Source organism: Takifugu rubripes, chromosome 3, assembly GCF_901000725.2.
Source record: "Takifugu rubripes chromosome 3, fTakRub1.2, whole genome shotgun sequence".
Lineage (NCBI taxonomy): Eukaryota > Metazoa > Chordata > Actinopteri > Tetraodontiformes > Tetraodontidae > Takifugu > Takifugu rubripes.
The window spans coordinates 10,606,318-10,624,555 of NC_042287.1; the positions used below are offsets into that span (position 1 = coordinate 10,606,318).

At 42.7% G+C, this 18,238-nt stretch overlaps 4 protein-coding genes and 2 non-coding genes across 9 annotated transcripts; 3 read left to right on the forward strand and 3 right to left on the reverse strand.

Moving 5' to 3' along the window:
* Nucleotides 1–7,397: 7,397 nt before the first annotated feature.
* Nucleotides 7,398–9,287, forward strand: fkbpl (FKBP prolyl isomerase like). Of its 3 annotated transcripts, none has more exons than XM_011602463.2 (4): nucleotides 7,398–7,647; nucleotides 7,861–7,998; nucleotides 8,082–8,368; nucleotides 8,448–9,287. In XM_011602463.2, the coding sequence occupies exons 2-4, from the start codon at nucleotides 7,863–7,865 to the stop codon at nucleotides 9,105–9,107; spliced, it is 1,083 nt and encodes a 360-aa protein (XP_011600765.2). In that variant the 5' UTR covers nucleotides 7,398–7,647; nucleotides 7,861–7,862; the 3' UTR covers nucleotides 9,108–9,287. The 3 variants fall into 3 exon arrangements, with proteins under 3 accessions (XP_011600765.2, XP_029689983.1, XP_011600764.2); XM_029834123.1 differs by having other exon boundaries at nucleotides 7,398–7,632; XM_011602462.2 differs by having other exon boundaries at nucleotides 7,398–7,534.
* Nucleotides 9,288–10,287: 1,000 nt separating this feature from the next.
* Nucleotides 10,288–10,360, reverse strand: trnaf-gaa (transfer RNA phenylalanine (anticodon GAA)). Its single transcript has one exon. It is a non-coding gene; the product is annotated as a tRNA-Phe (tRNA).
* Nucleotides 10,361–10,448: 88 nt separating this feature from the next.
* On the reverse strand, nucleotides 10,449–11,787 carry ebp (EBP cholestenol delta-isomerase). The gene is made up of 5 exons (XM_003963288.3): nucleotides 11,661–11,787; nucleotides 11,161–11,461; nucleotides 10,990–11,026; nucleotides 10,772–10,902; nucleotides 10,449–10,696 (listed from the first exon to the last, which is right to left on the reverse strand). Exons 2-5 carry the CDS (start codon nucleotides 11,459–11,461, stop codon nucleotides 10,482–10,484), a joined length of 684 nt encoding a protein of 227 aa, XP_003963337.1. The 5' UTR covers nucleotides 11,661–11,787; the 3' UTR covers nucleotides 10,449–10,481.
* Nucleotides 11,788–12,251: 464 nt separating this feature from the next.
* Nucleotides 12,252–12,323, reverse strand: trnah-gug (transfer RNA histidin (anticodon GUG)). Its single transcript has one exon. It is a non-coding gene; the product is annotated as a tRNA-His (tRNA).
* Nucleotides 12,324–12,705: 382 nt separating this feature from the next.
* On the forward strand, nucleotides 12,706–14,119 carry vma22 (vacuolar ATPase assembly factor VMA22). The gene is made up of 5 exons (XM_011602461.2): nucleotides 12,706–12,960; nucleotides 13,064–13,167; nucleotides 13,245–13,357; nucleotides 13,438–13,632; nucleotides 13,749–14,119. The coding sequence occupies exons 1-5, from the start codon at nucleotides 12,844–12,846 to the stop codon at nucleotides 13,886–13,888; spliced, it is 669 nt and encodes a 222-aa protein (XP_011600763.2). The 5' UTR covers nucleotides 12,706–12,843; the 3' UTR covers nucleotides 13,889–14,119.
* A 415-nt stretch (nucleotides 14,120–14,534) lies between these two features.
* LOC115249197 (zinc finger BED domain-containing protein 4) lies at nucleotides 14,535–17,931 on the forward strand. Of its 2 annotated transcripts, XM_029834116.1 has the most exons (6): nucleotides 15,031–15,111; nucleotides 15,312–15,364; nucleotides 15,448–15,542; nucleotides 15,615–15,874; nucleotides 15,962–16,535; nucleotides 16,615–17,931. In XM_029834116.1, the coding sequence occupies exons 3-6, from the start codon at nucleotides 15,465–15,467 to the stop codon at nucleotides 17,455–17,457; spliced, it is 1,755 nt and encodes a 584-aa protein (XP_029689976.1). In that variant the 5' UTR covers nucleotides 15,031–15,111; nucleotides 15,312–15,364; nucleotides 15,448–15,464; the 3' UTR covers nucleotides 17,458–17,931. The 2 variants fall into 2 exon arrangements, with proteins under 2 accessions (XP_029689974.1, XP_029689976.1); XM_029834114.1 differs by having other exon boundaries at nucleotides 14,535–15,111; nucleotides 15,312–15,542.
* The last annotated feature ends 307 nt before the right edge of the window (nucleotides 17,932–18,238 follow it).

Genomic DNA, 18,238 nt, shown 5'->3' on the forward strand with positions numbered 1-18,238 from the left:
CAGCAGTCTTTGCGATGCCTTGTGGCCTTCCATATATCCTCCTGGCTGATGCGCAAAAGGACGCTCCTGAAACCATAAACAGGATATAAGGGATGATATGACATAAGCAGCTACTCATGCACAACATCTAAACAAATCGACAAGCACTCTGGGTTCGGAGGCGTCTCCGCAGAAGCTGCGAGTCAGTATCCAGCAATTATGCATGATGGTTATGTCCGCTGACACGCACTTGAAGCATGTCCTGCCAGAGTATGAAGCAACAAAATGACAAAAGCAGTGGAAAACTTCCGTCTCCCCATCGGAGCCTGAAGTTTAAAGTCATCTTTCCTAGAGCCGTTGTTGCTCTAAAGCCGACGGGAGTCTGTCTCAGGCTTTTCATTTCCTGCCCTGATAAATCCCGGACAAGCCTCTTGATTTCAGCTTGGGTGGGATGGATGAGCACTTCAATAACTTTAGTATTATCGTGCAACATCAGAGAAAAGAAATCACTCAGAAGGCTTTGACAAGATGAAACATACTGCTCACTCTCAGAGATACACACCACAGACACACGGGTGCCTCAAATGTTCTTGAGCAGCATAAATTTGATTTTACAACAGTTGTATTGTATCCAACCAAAGCATTCCAGCAGGAACACACTTATTATCTGCTATCACCAGATACAATATGTGGGAAAACTGACCCTTATTAAACTGCTACTGCCAATGATATTAGCCAAACACTTTAATCCTCATCGCTAACTGAAGTTATCATGCTTACCAGGTATCCCCTAGCATCCATAGACGCTACAGTCATAAATTAACTGGCTGAAGCTATCATTTGTCAGCAATTTTCTTAATTTATAGTTTGTTGTAAAGATCTTTGATTGAAAGACCCCAAAGTTTCTTCTCATTGGAGCATCTCCTCCTGCATGTCTTGTCATACACTTATACACTAAAAGAGCTTTGTAATTTTTTTCTTCTTATTGTTGTTCTTCTTCTTAACCTAAGCAGTTTTACTGATGGAGCTGATGGGAGTTCAGATGAAAGAACAGAGCAGGAACTCATCCCTGCTCCTGCACCGAGCTGCTGCCTAAAAACATCCTCACTCAATTATTCCGCTCATTGAGCAATTTCGACCTCATGCCAAATTAATACAATGGATAATAAATACAAGGGCAAGATGATTGCAGTGGTTTATTTGGAGAAGGTTGTTTGTGAAGCACATGACATTAATTCTGCTTTCAGTGTGAGCAACTTCACAAGTAAACATCCCCAGAACAATGAACAAGTAAGAGCGTAGAGTAGGAGAAAGGGAGGACTGTGCGAATGCTGGACATCAGACCAAATGGGAACCAGAGAACACTGTGAAATGTCAGAACTACTATAGATTTATACTTTACATGCTCCCCTGAGGTGCACCACACATAGACCGGTTCTGAACACAAGAGGGGATGAGGGGGAAAAAATTCTAGTCATGCTTCAATTGGTGCAACACAATTAGGCAAAAAAGGCCTAAAAAAGATGACTGAGAGATGCCGAAGTGGAGAGCGAGAGGAGAAAACAGCCAGATCAGCTGGGTCTTATTTAGATCGAGTACAGTGAGCGGAGGGTTGAGAGGAGGTCGAAGGGCCGTGCATGTGCTTCACGCTCACGCCAGACTGCAATGGGTGGGCTGCACTCCTCACTTGCCGCACTGTATGGTTCTTCAGGGAACAGGAGTGGCGTGGGAAAAGAGTTCTGGTGATGATGTTGGTCAGTTGAGTCTGTCACGCTGATGGTGCACAGGTTGCACTCTCAACTCTAACCTTATCCAGTACCAGTGGGGGCCCCATCACCCTACAAGTCCAGGTACCTATGAAAAATAGTCATTTTGGAAAACAGATGCATGCGATAGTGGTGCAGCAGGGACCATATAAAGCCTCCCAGAATCATGGCAACTCTTTGACCTGCCCAGACTGTAAACCAGTTGGGCATACAGGACATGTGGTGGTTCTACCAACAGAACAAATTCGACGGCTTTGATTCTAACCACCCATTCAGTACCGCCACCAGCGTACAGCTGTTGTTCGATTGCCACAGTTTGCCGCACCGCAGGCAGCTTGTTGAGAACGCCGCATGACGCCACCAACTGCGGGCTGCCTGACACACATGATGGCTAACAGAGCGTGGAGCTGCGGACTGTTACTTTGACTGGAGACTGGTCTGAATTAGAGCCCCCTCGTCCCCCTCGGCGGACCTCAGACCCTGATCCAAATCTAACTCCCTTGTAAATCACAGCGGACCGGGTGATTTCTGAATCCTGACGTTTGCTTCTTTTCACGAGCCAACAGGCCTCTTGCTCTCTCTCTCGGCCCGCGGTGACGTATCAGGGGAGATGCGTGCGGATGCCCGTCACCTGCGCAGAGTTAACTCTGAGAAGCTGATACATCGCTCAGTTAATCCTCCATGCCTAAAATACAATGTCTCCACTAAACACAGCTGTAAAGCCTTTATGGGTGTATCAACTACGCTTTAGCTCTGCATCAAGATCAATACCGATCTGATTGTTCTCAGCTGCAAATATTTCACGATGCCTCATAAACGCCTCATTTAGAGAAAATGGTTGGCATAATCGCATGCGAGTAGTTTGACATGACTTGAACAGGTGGCATGTGTGTGTGGTCACTCACTGTTGGTGGTATGCACCAGCTAGAAGGGCTCGGCAGCCTTATCTGTGCTCAATGGCATTAAAAGGTCATGTGTGCGGGCAGAATGTGCGCGCGGTGCAGTTCCAGCAGAAGCACATCCAGATGTGCACTAGTATGCATGCGTGCAGAGGTCTAATGGCCCACAGTGACTTTCTCTGATCATAGAGAGCAAGACTTCTGCATTTCCCTCACAGGAAGACCCCATTATGCTGCGTGCATCAATAAAACGGTCCCCCCTCCCATCTGCCCCGTGGCTCCCGATAGCCATCGCTTTCCCTCGCTGGGTTCCTACTCATGCTGCACTGGGACAACTGCCTAACCACCCCCCAGAGGAATGGCGTAATGGAGTTACCCGTGTTTGCGCAGCAGATAAAACGAATTTATCCTCACTTACCGCCAGATTCCCTTCATTGCTGCCAGGCACATTTTAAATATGTTCAGTAGTGCCAAAATTGTGGTGCATTCTGGGCATTTGAAGTGGACACAGGAGGCAAGTGTGTGTTGGTGCATGCGCAGGGAGGTTCTTTGACCCAATCACACGTCTGACTTTTTGAATGCAATTCAATAATGCTGTGATTTCAAGTATGGAGGATAGAGTCGAAAACATTTTCCAGAATTTATCCAGTTGTGGGAAAATACGTATTTCCAGAACATTTGTCATCGCGTGCAAACAAGTGGCCTTTGCTTGCAAAATAATATGCGTGAACAAGCAAAAATGAAGTCTAGCAACAGATTTATCATGTTTTAGTGGACCGAGCATCATCAAAAAGATTGTTCATGAAAGTGGCTGACAGTTGTGTGGACTCCGCTGAAGGTGCTTGGTAGCGCCCTTTGCTAGCGCGGAAAACAAAGAGCTAGCAATTTGATGGATGTGGCGTGAGCAGAGATGTGCGAGGATGCAATGCTGTGATGTCTTGCTGTCCTGGGACTCAAACTTGGAGCCTCTGTTTTGTTGCTGCTGAAGTCATCTCATCATGATATTATAACGTAGATAGATAAGTCTGACCTGGCAGACCGCTCCAGCCATTATTCTTCACAGCTTGTGTAATTCCACTGGAAAGCTCTCTCAATTACAAGGCAGCGCGTCAAACCAGCCTCTTTTTACGTGTATATATTTGGCTTATAATGGCTTATATTGCAACTGTCCTATGACAGCAAAAAATGCCATAAATTGTATTTTGATTTCAGCTTCAGGTCATCCAACTTTCTCGCACTATATGTGGTTCTAATTATACTGCTGAAACTATTGTGTATTATGTAGCAGTGACAGAAGGACATTTAGAAATGTGTTTTTGCAGGTTTGATTAGAGCTAAAGACTCAAATGTGATTATTACAACGGTGAACCCACCAGCGCGACAGCCACTGTGGGCTAATGAGCTTATCTTGTTTGTCTTATCTTTCACTGCTGAGTGTGGGAAGATGTAATAAAGATCCAGCCTTCAAACTCTGTTTACATAGAACAATCTGAGCCCGACTTTATAAACAACCAAAACTAGAGAGGCAGTAAAACACTTCCTCATTGTAAAAAGTACCTAAAACTCATTATCAAATAAAACTGCCATGTTGTAAAATGTAAAGGTAAAATATTGGCCACCAATAAAAGCGGTAAAAGTGTTTGATATGAACAGCAGTGAATACACATGAATACTCAAAAATGCAGGAAACAGCACCAACAATTCTGAGAAAAACATAAATCTTATGTCTCAAAACAGCCTCAAATAGTTAGTGGCTAAGGATAGGATTGGGGTTATGGTCAGGGTTAGAGAATAGGTGTTAGTGGTTTGATAAGTGTTTATGGTTTGGGTTTAGGTTGAAGGTGAGGGTTAGGGCTGTGGATGGGGTTGGGCTTTAGGGTATACGGTTAGGGTTAGGGTAGATTAGGTTAGGGTTTAGGGTGAGGGTTAGGGCTGGGGTTGGGGTTTAGAGTTTAGGTTCAGGGTTACGGTTTATGGTTAGGTTAGGGTTAGGTTTTAGGGTCAGCATTTAGGTTTAGGGTTAGGGTTGTGGATGGGGTTGGGCTTTAGGGTATAGGATTAGGTTAGGTTAGGTTAGGTTGGGATAGGGTTTAGGTTTAGGGTTACGGTTTATGGTTAGGTAAGGTTAGGTTAGGGTTTAAGTTCATAGTATTTAGGGTTTGGGTTAAGGTTAGGATTGGAGTTTAGGGATAGGTTTTAGGTTTAGTGATTACAGTTAGGGTTAGGATCATGGTATAGGGTTAGACTAGTTTCAGATTAGGGGTTAGAGATTAGGTGTTATGGTTTGGGTTAAGGTTTGCTGGGGGTTTGTGTTAGGGGTTAGAGGTTGGGTTTTTTGGGTTAAATGTGTTAGCTCTGGCCAACTGATCCAAAGGAGGAGGTTCAGTGGAAAGGCTGCAGTCCCCCCAATGGAGATCCAGGTTCAAGCCCAGGCCCAGACAGGCAGAGAAAGAGGGTCTTACCACACCTGACAGCTGAGCCATCAAAAATTGCTTTAAGAGAATAAATAATTCATTTTTTGGTGGTTATTAAATAGATAATAAATGAAACAACAAATAAATTGTTTATTTAGGGTTTAGGGTTAGAGGTTAGGGTTAGGGTAACCTTAACCATAATGTGTCTTTTTCCCCATCTTTTTGTCATTCCTCCCTGTTTCCCCTTTCTCTTCCTCCATAACCTGGCCAGCCATCATTAGGAGCGCCCTCCATATGAGCTAGTTCTGTTCAAGGTTTCTCCCTGTTAATGGAAGGAAGAATGAGGTTATCCTGCTACAGTTGCTTTTTGGGGGGTCAGGCTGTGGGCTTCACCAAGAAAAAATCCTGTTTTCAACAGTCTATTTAAATAAAATAAAATTAGACTGAATTAAAATGTGTTTTTGAAAGTTTGATTAACATTAACACTAGTTAAAAGTAACTAAAGAAAGAAATGGAAAAACCTCAGTTAATTTGGGGTAAATGTCCTCTTTTTACCTTCTGTCACTGCTACAGTAAAACTGCTCTTCACAGCAAGACCGTTAAACATCTTGTCATTTGTCCCTGTCTGTTTACGACCCTGCTGACCAGGGTCGTGGAGGTTGTGTGTGCATTTGCGTGTGTGTTTAACTGCCTGACAGTGTTAGGGAATGTGTGATGGAGGGCTCACAGGCGAGCTGGCCGACGATTTCATGAAGGAAAAACACAAAAACAAGAACACAGGCAGAGAGGTTCGACCAGATCAGAGTTTTCGTCTTGGAAGTCGGAGCTGTCTGCTCCGATTAGGGAGACGGTTACCATATCGTAGATGTTGATAGTCTCTGCGGTGGAATTGACATTCCTGGTTAGTTCCACTGATTCTACTGGTGGCTGGTCCATCTTTATCCTCAGGAGGGAAGTCCCCACCCAAATCCTCATCCATCCATCCATCCATCCATCTATCTATCTATCTATCTATCTATCTATCTATCTATCTATCTATCTATCTATCTATCTATCTATCTATCTATCTATCTATCTATCTATCTATCTATCTATCTATCTATCTATCTATCTATCTATCTATCTAATATTACTCTTCATGTACTGCATTAGCAGTACATGACAAGATGTAGAATAATTGACATGACAAGTTCTTTCCTTTATCTGTCTGTCTTTATCTGTTCTACTGTTGTGCTCCTCCTCTTTGTTCACCTGTCTCCCACCACCTATTCCCAGAATGACGCACGTGGAACCCCCTTAGAGAGGGCGGCAGAGGTCATATACCAAGACCCAAAAATCTCTGGCTCCTGAGGTTGCAGATGTTCCCTGGACCCCGCTGCTGGCAGGTTACAGCGCCATTCTGGCGAACATTGAGACGTCCTGGGATGCATGCTTCTGAACTTACCTACAAGGATGTTTCACAAGAGGCCAGCTGGGAAGTCAGAGGGAGCCAAAAGGAAGGTGAGGCGGGTCAAAAAGAGAAGATCGACAGGAGGGGTGGATGATATTGATAACACATGGGGTAAGATGAACAAAGTTCTTGTTTTATAATGGGAAAGTGTAGGTTGATCTGAGATGAGAAGTGACAGTATTTACCATAGCAGTCAATGCTTCTTTTGGTTGTTCTTTCAGCTAAAATTTGTTTTGTTGAATTAGCTCAGCTTGAGCAATGACACCAATAAATAACAACAATTTGAGACTTCAAAAACTATAAACCTAACAGCAACAATGGAAATATAGATGATGAAGTCTCTAATTAAACATATAATTGTATTTTCAGATAAAATGTGCTCTATCTCTATATCTTCTAAAATAAATCATGGATCAACCTTTTTAATAATTGACAAAAGAATTGCGCGGGTGATTTAATGCTTCATGTAAAGTAGCTTCTTCAATTTTTCACCCCTAACTTGCACCCCAGCTCAATATTGCCACCTCCTGACATAAATGTTTATTTCGACACTTAAACGTGGGTAATACCTGATGGCTAAAAAAAACCAACTAAAAAAGTTTGAGCGTTAATATTATTTATTTTACATTTATGGAGGTGGCTAAATTTGCCAATCATTATGTAGTTGCACTATGTGAATAAAATCCTGACACCTTAAACTAAACAGAAACGTCTAACGATATTGTTTTTTTATTATTAATGTGTACGACTATAATATTTCATTTGACAAGACGCCTTGGAATTTCACTCCTAATGCGACACGTTCGTCAGAAACTGCAAATCGATCAAAATAATGTATAACCACGTACGCTAGGGGGCAATGTTGTAAAAGCGTAACATTCGTATTCGAAACTGCACCACGAAGAAGACAGCAGAGCAGTAGAAGAAGAAGAGTCTCCGGCTTTTGTTTATACCTTGATTATCTGTAGTTTTAGTCATTTTCGATCGATGAAGTTGCTGATATTTAGTGACAGGCCTTCACAATAAGTAAGATATATTTATGTTGGTTTCAATATTATAATGAATTGTTGGTGATTGAAGAATAGTGGACAGTGGAATAATTTAATCCAGTCCCTCTCTGGCAGGTATTGTTGGTCCAGGTATTGTTGCTATTCGCCAACCTTACTCAATATTACATTCATTATTTTTTTCTCCTGGCGGTAAATAAAACTAGATGCCAGCGTTTTACTTGTTATCAAACACAATTTAATGGTCTGTAGTACTATAGACTTGTTAAAATCTAAACAATTATTAAGTACTATGTGCATTTGATCAGAAGCGATCATCGTTTACGCGCCTACATTTTTATCTAGGAATGGATGGAAACACAGAAATGCTGCGTGGCAACGTTACTAATGATGATGATGGTCATGATGAGGGCAGTTCCTGGGTGTCAGTGTGTCCCAATGGTCTCTGGAAAGTCCAGCAAAAGCGATCCAGAGGCATTCAAAGTATGGTTTCCATTTCTGTTTTCTCTCTTGGTTATCATTTTATGAAAGGTAAATACGATGTTATTTTTCTCTTAAATCTCTAGGTATTTCCAGTGATTGTCCAAGATTGGGTTCTCTTTGCCAAGTCCGAGTGAGGCTGAAAGCTGAAGATGACGCTGATAATTTGGTTTCTGAACAGAGAAATGAGGGGATTTCAGCCCAGCGTGCACAACCATTCCCTGAGATGACAGAGGCCACAGCATTCTCTAGGCGTCAGGACTGTGTCATTCAAGTCCCAGTCGGTGACTGGACCACAATTCGGTTTGGAGAGGGTCAGTGTGATATCACAGAAGCATGTGTGGAGAGGATGAGACCCGGAGAAACATCTGAGGTGAGACTATAGACATGACATTACTCATTTTAACACACTCATCAACTATGAGAATGATCTAATTTTCAGATTTTGTCAGATTCTGATTTCCACAGTGCCAAATGGATCAGGTGTGTCTATTACCAAAGCAGCTAAGGAAAACCTGCCATTGCGTGCCACAGTTGAGCTCAGAGCCTTCACACCAGGCAAGGAATCGTGGGAGATGACTCTGTGTGAAAAGTGGGGGTGGGTGAAATCTCACAAAGAGAAAGGTGGTGTGAGATTTAGGAGTGGGGATGTGTGGGGTGCAGCTGACAGTTACAGTCGAGCCCTCAAACTCGTCATCACCATCCACGGCCATGTTGGAATGGTGAATGCACAAGGACAAAATCCTGACACAGTCTCACTGGACAGTGGAGACCAAACACACCTTCCCTCTGCAGATGAAGTCAGAACAACCAAAGCCGAGCTCCACTCCAACATGTCCTTATGCCAACTTAAATTGAATCAGCCAGAACGGGCAAGAACCAGTGCATCTAAAGCCACTCAGCTGGAGCCTGGGGGTGCAAAGGGCTGGTACCGACTTGGACAGGCCTGTCAGATGATAAATGAACTAGAAGAGGCCAGGCAGGCATTCAAGAAACTGCTGGAATTACAACCAGAATCACCTGCCGCTTTGAAGGCACTTAAAAACATTGCAAGCAAAGAAAAAGAAACAAATGCGCTGATGGGTCTTAGGCTCAGTAAAATGTTTAGCTGAACAGTAATTTGGGTCAATGCTGTTAAATAATAAATTCACTCACTTGTGTAATGTAGAAATGCATTCATCCCCTCAGAAAAGGTGTTGTCTATGCACCGTTTTCTTTCTACTTTATTAGTCTGCTGCTATTGTGACACATTAATGAATGTGATGAATAAATAAAAACGTTTAGTCTCTTCAGAAGTGAGTCGTGACTGAGTAGGTGGCGACCAGCAGGTGTCGCCATGCACAAGGGAATGTCATAGAAATGACCGCGTGTCAGCAAAATGCCGAAACCCGGGGTTTGAACCAGGCACCTTTAGATCTTCACTCTAACGCTCTCCCATTCCAGCCAATCATCTACGCAATTCAATCTTTCACCAGCCAATCATCTGCGTGATTCAATCTTTCACCAACCAATCATCTACGCGATTCAATCTTTCACCAGCCATTCATCTGCGTGATTCAATCTTTCACCAACCAATCATCTACGCGATTCAATCTTTCACCAGCCAATCATCTACGCGATTCAATCTTTCACCAACCAATCATCTACGCGATTCAATCTTTCACCAGCCAATCATCTGCGTGATTCAATCTTTCACCAACCAATCATCTACGCGATTCAATCTTTCACCAACCAATCATCTACGCGATTCAATCTTTCACAAGTGAATCAGAGATCTTTAAAAAACCAATTAAACTTCGAAGTCAATCTTCCGAAAAGCCAATCGATTGTGCGACTAATTTCTGGACAGCAAATTAAACTGCGGTGTCAATCTTTGGTAAAGCCAATCGACGCTCCATCTCCGTGGATTTTGCCAAGGTACGTGCGCAAATTGAGGTTTGTTATTCATTACTTTCTTTTTCATTCCACGCAAAATATCACCGTAAATGCTTAATGCAATATGTCCAAGTCATGTCAGGCATGTGTAACGCTAATGTAACTTAAACATACTTTAATTCGGGAATATTGCTATAAAGTTAGTGCAGTTGCTGCCGTAGCTTTAGCTTAGCTGGTTGCATTTTTTTCTGCCGATGAAATTGCTTGTTTTCTTTGGCAGTTGTACGCTGTGTTTCTGATTGCTTGTTATGTTATAACATTACAGAAAATGTCGACCAAGATATCCTGAACAGGCTGTCGACCAGTAGGTGTCGCCATGCACAAGGGAATGTCAGAAATGACCGCGTGTCAGCAAAATGCCGAAACCCGGGATCGAACCAGGGACCTTTAGATCTTCAGTCTAACGCTCTCCCAACTGAGCTATTTCGGCGGATAAGAACGCATATGTGTAATTTTCAAAGTTGTATTTCCTTAATGCTCTTGGTGCAAATGATAGGAAGAAAAGCATACAACTGTTATTTATGAATTTTTTTTTTTATTCCATTACAGATTCAGTTCTTCTTAGACTTCTTTGAGTTATCAGTCTTCGTCTGTGCTGCTGACAGCTGCCTCCATGAATCGACAATAAGCACCAGTGGTATAATGATCCACAGAAAGTTCAAGAAGATGTAGTAGAACCAGAAGTACACTGGATGGCCATATTCACTGTGAACATAACCATCTCTGTGTTCTGTATAAAAGTAAAGCACTGCTCCATACAGCTGACCTATGAATAAAATGTGAAATGTGAACCACGTGAACTGATATGACAGGAAAAGTGACAATAAAATAATGAACTTACCCAATGAAACAATGAGCTGAAGAACAAATCTGTAAGGCTTGTTTGTTAAGAAGGCAAACAATATCCAAAGGCTGAAGGGTCCCCATGTCCAGGCAGTCACAGTCTCCATACAGACAGTAAAGTTATCTGATCTAGATGGGAAATTAAATTGCAATTATTCTACATCTGTTTTTTATAGCAAGGTCCACATTTAACAACGCATGTAAAAACGAACTTACATGACATATCTACTGTCTCCTTTAGAGTACTCCTTCCCTGTCAGAGAAAAGAAAACATTTTTTTAAAATAGCTGTCTGGTATAGATGGATTCATGGCGACTGCCTCTTTTTAGCATTTTGTGGAACATTTTTTAAAGGTATGCTTGTCTTTTAATTCTATGATATACTCACAGAGCTGCGATAGGAAACTCTGGTCTCCAGGAATAACATCATAATACAATGAGAACCAGCCCTCAATGACACAGTGGATGAAGCCACAGATGGCAAACCAGCACAAAGCCAGGCGCCTCCAGATCCCAAACCTGTTGCTGGACCCTGTAATGAGCCAGGTCACCAGCAGAAACAGTCCACATATAGAAAACAGGAACACCAGAATTTCTGACATGGATCGGTCATTGGCTACATAGTTGGGGATCAAAAGGTCTCTGGGCCAGTAGGGATGATGGATTTTAGCTCCTGAAGTGGTATCCATCTGTATCAAGAAAAGTTGGTAAATGCCTGCAATTCTGTCGTAAAAGCAGTTTGTTTTGTTTATCTGTAGTGGTATACTTGATCTAAACTCCTTTACATCAAATAGTTGCAGCAATGTTTCGGTCAACTGTCTCAAATTAAGACAAAACGAATTAACTACCAAAACCACAAACACTAATAGAGATATCAATTGTCCTTACCTGCAAAACTGATGTGCAGATACAATTAGAAAAGAAGTGTTGGAAAAAAGATAGCGAGGAGTTTGGGACTAGAATCTGGACGAGCCATAATAGAACAGGTAAAGTACATCACGGAAGTCCCGAAAGAGTGGGGGCGGTGATTTGTGACGACAAAACCAATCCGAGGACACGGTCGATGGTTTACGTCACACATGTGATCTTTCAGACCTTTGATTGGTTTATCATCTCGGAACATGGTCCCAGCCCATGAACGCCACCAATTAAAACGTACATCTTGCGCCATGAGACAACCACCCCTTTCCCCTCAGACCATATAGTTTCAAACTTTCAATGTGGATTATTATACTGGGTAAAAGGTTGCACTACGGCATTTATACCTCGTTCCCTGTCATTCAGTCAGTCCTTTGTTTTAATTATTATATCAGCAATGTCAAAACCTCTAAACCTAATCCATATATACCATCGATCATTTGCATTCACTCGATGTAAACTAGGTTAGATGGGCTCATTTTATCATCGAAAAGCTAAAATATGTGTTTTTATAATTTTAAAACATAAAAATACTCCCTTGCCGTTACAGGGTTTTAACCCTGCCGTGACCCGGATTCGAACCGGGGTTGCTGCGGCCACAACGCAGAGTACTGACCACTATACGATCACGGCGAGCTACTGGGAGGGTTGAAGAAATCGTATGTATTGGTGTTTATATAACGACCAAAAGAACTTATGACGCTATTATGTCATTGTTGGTCTTGTTAATTGTTGACAAAATTGGAACGCATAACTAGTTACTTGTTACGTTGACCATGCACTGCAGTTATGTTGTATAGATAGTTTTTACATTTGTTAATCGTTAATGAAGGGACCGTAAACCACGACCGCTGATGTTTAACCATATTTAATCATATTTACCGTATGTGAACCGTCTACATAGCTTTCTCCCATTTAATTTTCATTTTTTTAAGAATCTATTCAGAATAAAGATACGATCCAGTAGGTGGCAGCCATGCACAAAACAGTCACAATATTTTACACGAAGAAGATCACGACGGCGCTTGATCACGTGATAGTTTGTGTCGTATGACGTCACTCGGAAGTACAGTATCAAAGCGTTTGATGGTAAGCGTTCTTTCGCTAATAACGAAGACGATAGCTCATTGCAAATCAGAAAAATAGACCAGACATGGGAGTTTCCAAATTGAAGAGTTCTGTGTTGCTGGACGAAGAACTATTACGTTTCATGGAGCTGTTGGAATTGCTGGAAGAGAAACGAACCGCTTTCAACTCTCTCATAGAGCAGGTAGTACAAACATTCATGTTGTCTAAACCTTTTGTCTTTTAAATGCATATACGCCGTACAAATTTAAGATCCTAATAAAGTGGCCATTTCACATCCTCCACAGGGCTGGTTTTCCATTTCCAAGGCTCGATATTCCATGGGAAACAAACAAGTGTCTGCACTCCAGTATGCAAGCGAAATAGAGCCACTGGTTCATGTTCACACTCGGTGAGGAATTAGTTTATACAGGCTTTTTTTTTTAAATCTTGGAATGAGATACTGACAATTCTATCTGTGGATTTCAGAACACTGGACAATGGTGGGGTGGATTTCCACACAGAAAGAGTACAACAAAACTATAGTAATGACACTGAACAGGATGCAAGGTCAGTGGAAGACATCGGACCTCAAGAAGAAGGTGAGTATTCTGTGGTTTCTGGGCAAATCTAATTTTGTTTTCCAATACTTTTTATTGATTACACTTTTGGGCTTTCACAGGCGTCAGAAGGAGAAAGGGGCAGGATAACAGAGGACTAAAGGATATGATGGAGAAAGATGCTTCCCATTTTGGGAGTACCACTAATGCAGTTCCACACCGGAAAAGTGAACCTAATCCTGGGCAGGATCCACTGAAATGGTTTGGAATTCTGGTCCCACAATCACTTAAACAAGCACAGTCATCATTCAAGCAAGGTACATGGTGACATTACATTTTCAAAAAGTATATATATATTAAAAATGAATGCAATAATACTGTAAATAAAATCCTTCTTCCCTTACTTTGTTATAACCGTGCTTTGTTATAACAGTGCTCGAGCTCTCAGCAGAGATTGCAGCCCTTCAAACCTCCGTGATAAACACCAGACAGGAACTGAAGCGTCTCATGAAAGACAAACGCATTCTCGAGGAGAAGGTTTTAGAAGAGATGCATAGCAAGACAACAGACTAAAGAGGCCTTTTTCTGGCTGATCTGAGAGATTCTGTCACAGTAATTGACAGACAGGGATCTGGAGATCAAGCTTCATTTCCACCCAAACAATTAACATGAGAGTGACTTTTGTTTAATGAAAATCTGTTTCTGGTAAATGGCTGTACTAGCTTCAATGGACATTTCTGTGTATGTTGTATAGTAAATGTATATTTGAAATAAACTTTACGATGAATCCCATTCTTTATAGAACATTTGAAGTTGTTCAAGTTGTGTTGAATTATTAGAAAGGTAAACATTTATTTCTCAATATTTTCAAAGGTGTTAATATCAATACCAGTGATGTGTGTGGTTTATTACTTCATTAGATGCATGTAATGATTTTTTTAAATATTTATTTTCATATGAGCTTCCGGTTTATTATTATCAATTCTGTTAAGACTGTGTTTTGATTTTGAAGGCAGAATTAGGCAAACTAATCCCAAATATTATATAATTCCTTTTTTAATACAACAATGTGCCTACATTTAATATATTTCAAACATATGTAATAGGCTGCATAACATAACATTAAAAAAAAATCATTCCCAATCCTAAATTTCCTTCATTTTTCTCATAATTCCAAAACATTTTCCACCAGCATCAATGCGCCATGAACACCCCGTGATCCATAACGCATCAAATATCGCAGCGGGCACCACCTACATAGGCGGTTAAATCCCGAACGTGAGCGGAGAGTGTCGAAACTCTCCTTTATTGTGTGCTTCCTGCTCCGATGACAGCTCCGGGTCCCCACAAAGCTCTGCCTCCTCCAAACGTTGGAAGGAAGCGCACGAACGGCGGATCGGATGTAGCCTCGAAATATTATTGACACTTCCAGACATCCGCAGCAGCCCGCGGAGCATCTGATTGTTAACCACCCTTCGAGCTCCAGCTTGCAGCAGAAATTTATTTTGTGCTGCAGACAGCAATATTTATTTTCATTTTTTTCGGATGAGGGGATTTGTAGGTAAACACGCCGGCCCGCGCTAATGAGGAGAGGCGATAAATCGTCGTAAATTAATTACAATTTGGAGCGGAGGAACCGTGCTCTGATGGCGTCGGTGTCGAAAGTGTCTATTCTGGATTATTTTAATATTGTCTTTGAAGGTGAGAATGGCAAAATTGAATCCAACTGCAAGGCTTGTGGCACCAGAATCCAGGCAAAGCGGAGCGTCACGTCTAACTTCGTAACGCATCTCAAGGTAATAATATTTGAAATATTACTAGCGGATTTGTCCAGTTATATCTCTGCCACCTCATGCAGATGAATATTTTAATTCCACAGCAGCTGGTGTAAATAAACAAACTCGTATTGTATTCCCTAGGGCTAAAGAAGAGAATTAAATGCTGTGGTTGCCAATCAATAACATTGTTGTGTCCCATGCGTCTCTCTGCCATTCAGAGGAAGCACCAGGCCATGTATGATGACTTTGTGAAGAGGAAGGATATGAAGAGGGAAGGTTACCCTGCTGGGTCTCTGCATAGTTTCACCACCAATGGAGGAAATACCCGTTATACTCTCCCCATTGCTGCTGCAGGAGGAGCTGTTGGAGCAATGGGAAGTCTGGAAGGAGGAGTAGGAGGTAGCTTTGGAGGAGGGGTGGCCAAGTTTGACAGACATGATCCACGTCAGGTGTGTATTGTCCCATCCTCACGTGACTGAGCATGTCATATGGTGTTAATTGATACAATTTTGTCAGTACAGGTTCTGATCTCCGAGGCCATAGCTAAGATGATTGTGCGTGATCTGCAGCCGGTGTCCATAGTGGAAAACAAAGGCTTCAGAGAGCTGCTCCAGCTCCTTGAGCCACGCTACACCCCGGAGCAACAGCATTACATTCAAAGTCAGCTCCTGCCAGCCTATGCCTACCAGGCACAGCTAGCAACCCGTCAGGCTCTGACCTCGGCTCATGCTCTGAGCCTTAGCTTGGATCTCTGGCAGGGTTTACCAGGAGCCACTTCTGGGTAAGGAGGTAAAATCAACCAGACAGTCTCATTTCCCCTCAATTTGCTTCCTTCCAGATGGGTCAAGTTCTGTGTCTCTGTCTGTAGGTACCTTGGTGTTACCTGCCATTTTCTTACAGCTGATTGGCAGATGCAGTCAGCTCTGTTGGCATGTCTGCCTCTGACTGAGGGCAGTTCCGGGAGTCGAGTGCTCGCAGATTTTGACGAGGTATGCCAGTCCCATGGAGTGGTGGGCCGGGCGTTTCGTGTTGTTGCAGACCCTTTCCTGGCAACAAGGACAGCAAAAGCATGTTGTCTTCCTGGGTTCCTGTTTCCATCACCTAACGGGCAAAATGAGGATGGTGACAAAGAGGGATGCATTTGTAAGAATGTTGAAGACAGGATACAGAATGACCATAGTGACAATGTGAAGGCTGGAGAATGGGATGATTCTTGGGAGCAGGGTCTGGGGGCTTGCCGAGTTGACTGTTTCACCCGCTCACTTGAACAATGTGTCAGAATGGGCATCTGCTCATGCCCACAGTTTTCTTCCACGTTGGCAAAAGCCGCTTGTTTTTACAACTACATTACCTCAGCCGTCCCACCTGAGAAGCTTTCTCAGGTATTTGATAGACCAGGAAATGCCCCTCCCACTGTCAGAGACTGGGCTGCTCAGCTTAAGGTACTCTTAAAACTATTTTTAATACCTTTTTCACAAGCAGTATAAACACAAACCAAACTTTTTTCATCATTCCTTTCAGGTACTTCGGCGGATGCTAGATTCTGTAGATTTTTTGGAAGACTTGAGCAGTCCTGAGGAGTTGGCGCTGGGCGGATCAGAGCGGACCCTGCTGAGGGAGCTCACGGACATCCTGGAGCCTTTCACTGAGGCCTGGGACATGGTGCATGGGGACAGAGAGTCTGACATTCACACAGAGAGACATGTGTCGATCAGCCTGGCTCTGCCATGTGTTCTAGGCCTCCGTAAGCATCTCTCTGAAACATCAATGCCCAACTGTCCCTCTCTAGTGGTAGGCCTCACCCAGGCTTTAGAGAGCTGGCTGGCCCCAATATTGGAGGATCCCCTCTACATCACTGCTACCACCCTGGACCCCCAGTTCAAGCTTACATGGAGCAGCAACCCTGACTGGCACAGGCAAGTTCTCATAGAGGAGTTACACAAACAATCTACAGTCTATAGGCCTACAGAAGCCAACACGGAACAAAACCCTCAATCCCAGACTCCTCCTACACCATCTCCCTCACCAGTCTCCACCCTGTCACGGCCGTGCAAGCTTTTCTCTTTCATCAAGCAGAGACCCACAATGCAGGCCAAGAGTCTGGAGCAAGAGTTGGCCATCTACCTTCGCGAGGAACCCACCGAAGAGGAGGCTTTACATTATTGGCAACGTAAAGCAATTGACTTTCCTCTGCTCTCCCAAGTGGCCAAAAGGGCTTTTACTATACCTGCCTGTGGCACTGTGGTGGAGAGCATTTTCAATACAGCCAGGTACAGTCTTCAACCAAGGAGAGGACACATTGTACCAAAGAATCTTGAAACACTCATCTACCTCAAAGCCAATTACAGACTATTATGGACTTAAAGCCGAATGAAGTATTTCTTTTACCCTCATTGCACCCAAAAGCTTTATACCCCCATAAAACTGTGTGATGCCAACCTCTATTCTTCTGTTAGGGACATGTTCCTGCGACATAACATTGGTTTTGCACATTATTTGCCATGGTCTCTATTGCTTACGGACTCGGCATGTTTTGTAGCGTGTGCTGTATACCATTCCCTCAGACCTGCTAACCAAGGGCAATAGAAGCAGATCCATACTATACTCTGGTTTCTCTGGCTATTATTTAACTGAGTCAACTATAAAACCACAAAGCCCTTAATTGTATCTAATAAACCCCTGGAACAGCAGCAATCACATAGTATAGTAACAAGGACCGAATGGTCAAGGCTGTAGCATATGATTTCGTTTCACTGGCACACTGGAACATTAAAGCTGATGTTGGGAATGTATGAATCCCTCATTAGTTGGACATCCTAATAAAAGAGGTTCACCCCTGACTGCAGAGTTTACACATCTGTTCACAGTGAACATACTGTAATCATTTCCAATCATTTCTTATGTAACATTTTCACTTGCCTTTGCATTTTTGCTTTTTTTCAGTTGTGTTTACAACAAACTCGAAGGAAAAGATTTCACCTGTTTTTTTTCTCACAAGATCAGTAGCACATTATTTATTCAGACTGGTGGAGAGGCATCGTTCTTATTTTTCATTATTACGACCGGAGGTTACTGCCATTTAAATGTGTTGGTAGAAATCCAGTGATGCACTGGTGTGTGAGAAGTGTTTTTGCTTATGCCCATG

Bases quoted from the DNA above. Each gene is read 5' to 3' on its own strand.
- fkbpl (XM_011602463.2), top strand. From the start codon at position 7,863: ATGGATGGAAACACAGAAATGCTGCGTGGCAACGTTACTAATGATGAT. The intron at 7,999-8,081 runs GTATGGTTTCCA...TTAAATCTCTAG, and splicing joins GCGATCCAGAGGCATTCAAA to GTATTTCCAGTGATTGTCCA. The intron at 8,369-8,447 runs GTGAGACTATAG...AGATTTTGTCAG, and splicing joins GACCCGGAGAAACATCTGAG to ATTCTGATTTCCACAGTGCC.
- ebp (XM_003963288.3), bottom strand. From the start codon at position 11,461: ATGGATACCACTTCAGGAGCTAAAATCCATCATCCCTACTGGCCCAGA. The intron at 11,027-11,160 runs GTGAGTATATCA...TTTCTCTGACAG, and splicing joins GAGTTTCCTATCGCAGCTCT to GGAAGGAGTACTCTAAAGGA. The intron at 10,697-10,771 runs GTAAGTTCATTA...TTTTATTCATAG, and splicing joins TCAGCTCATTGTTTCATTGG to GTCAGCTGTATGGAGCAGTG.
- vma22 (XM_011602461.2), top strand. From the start codon at position 12,844: ATGGGAGTTTCCAAATTGAAGAGTTCTGTGTTGCTGGACGAAGAACTA. The intron at 12,961-13,063 runs GTAGTACAAACA...CATCCTCCACAG, and splicing joins TCAACTCTCTCATAGAGCAG to GGCTGGTTTTCCATTTCCAA. The intron at 13,358-13,437 runs GTGAGTATTCTG...GGGCTTTCACAG, and splicing joins CATCGGACCTCAAGAAGAAG to GCGTCAGAAGGAGAAAGGGG.
- LOC115249197 (XM_029834114.1), top strand. From the start codon at position 14,962: ATGGCGTCGGTGTCGAAAGTGTCTATTCTGGATTATTTTAATATTGTC. The intron at 15,112-15,311 runs GTAATAATATTT...TCTGCCATTCAG, and splicing joins ACTTCGTAACGCATCTCAAG to AGGAAGCACCAGGCCATGTA. The intron at 16,536-16,614 runs GTACTCTTAAAA...CATTCCTTTCAG, and splicing joins ACTGGGCTGCTCAGCTTAAG to GTACTTCGGCGGATGCTAGA.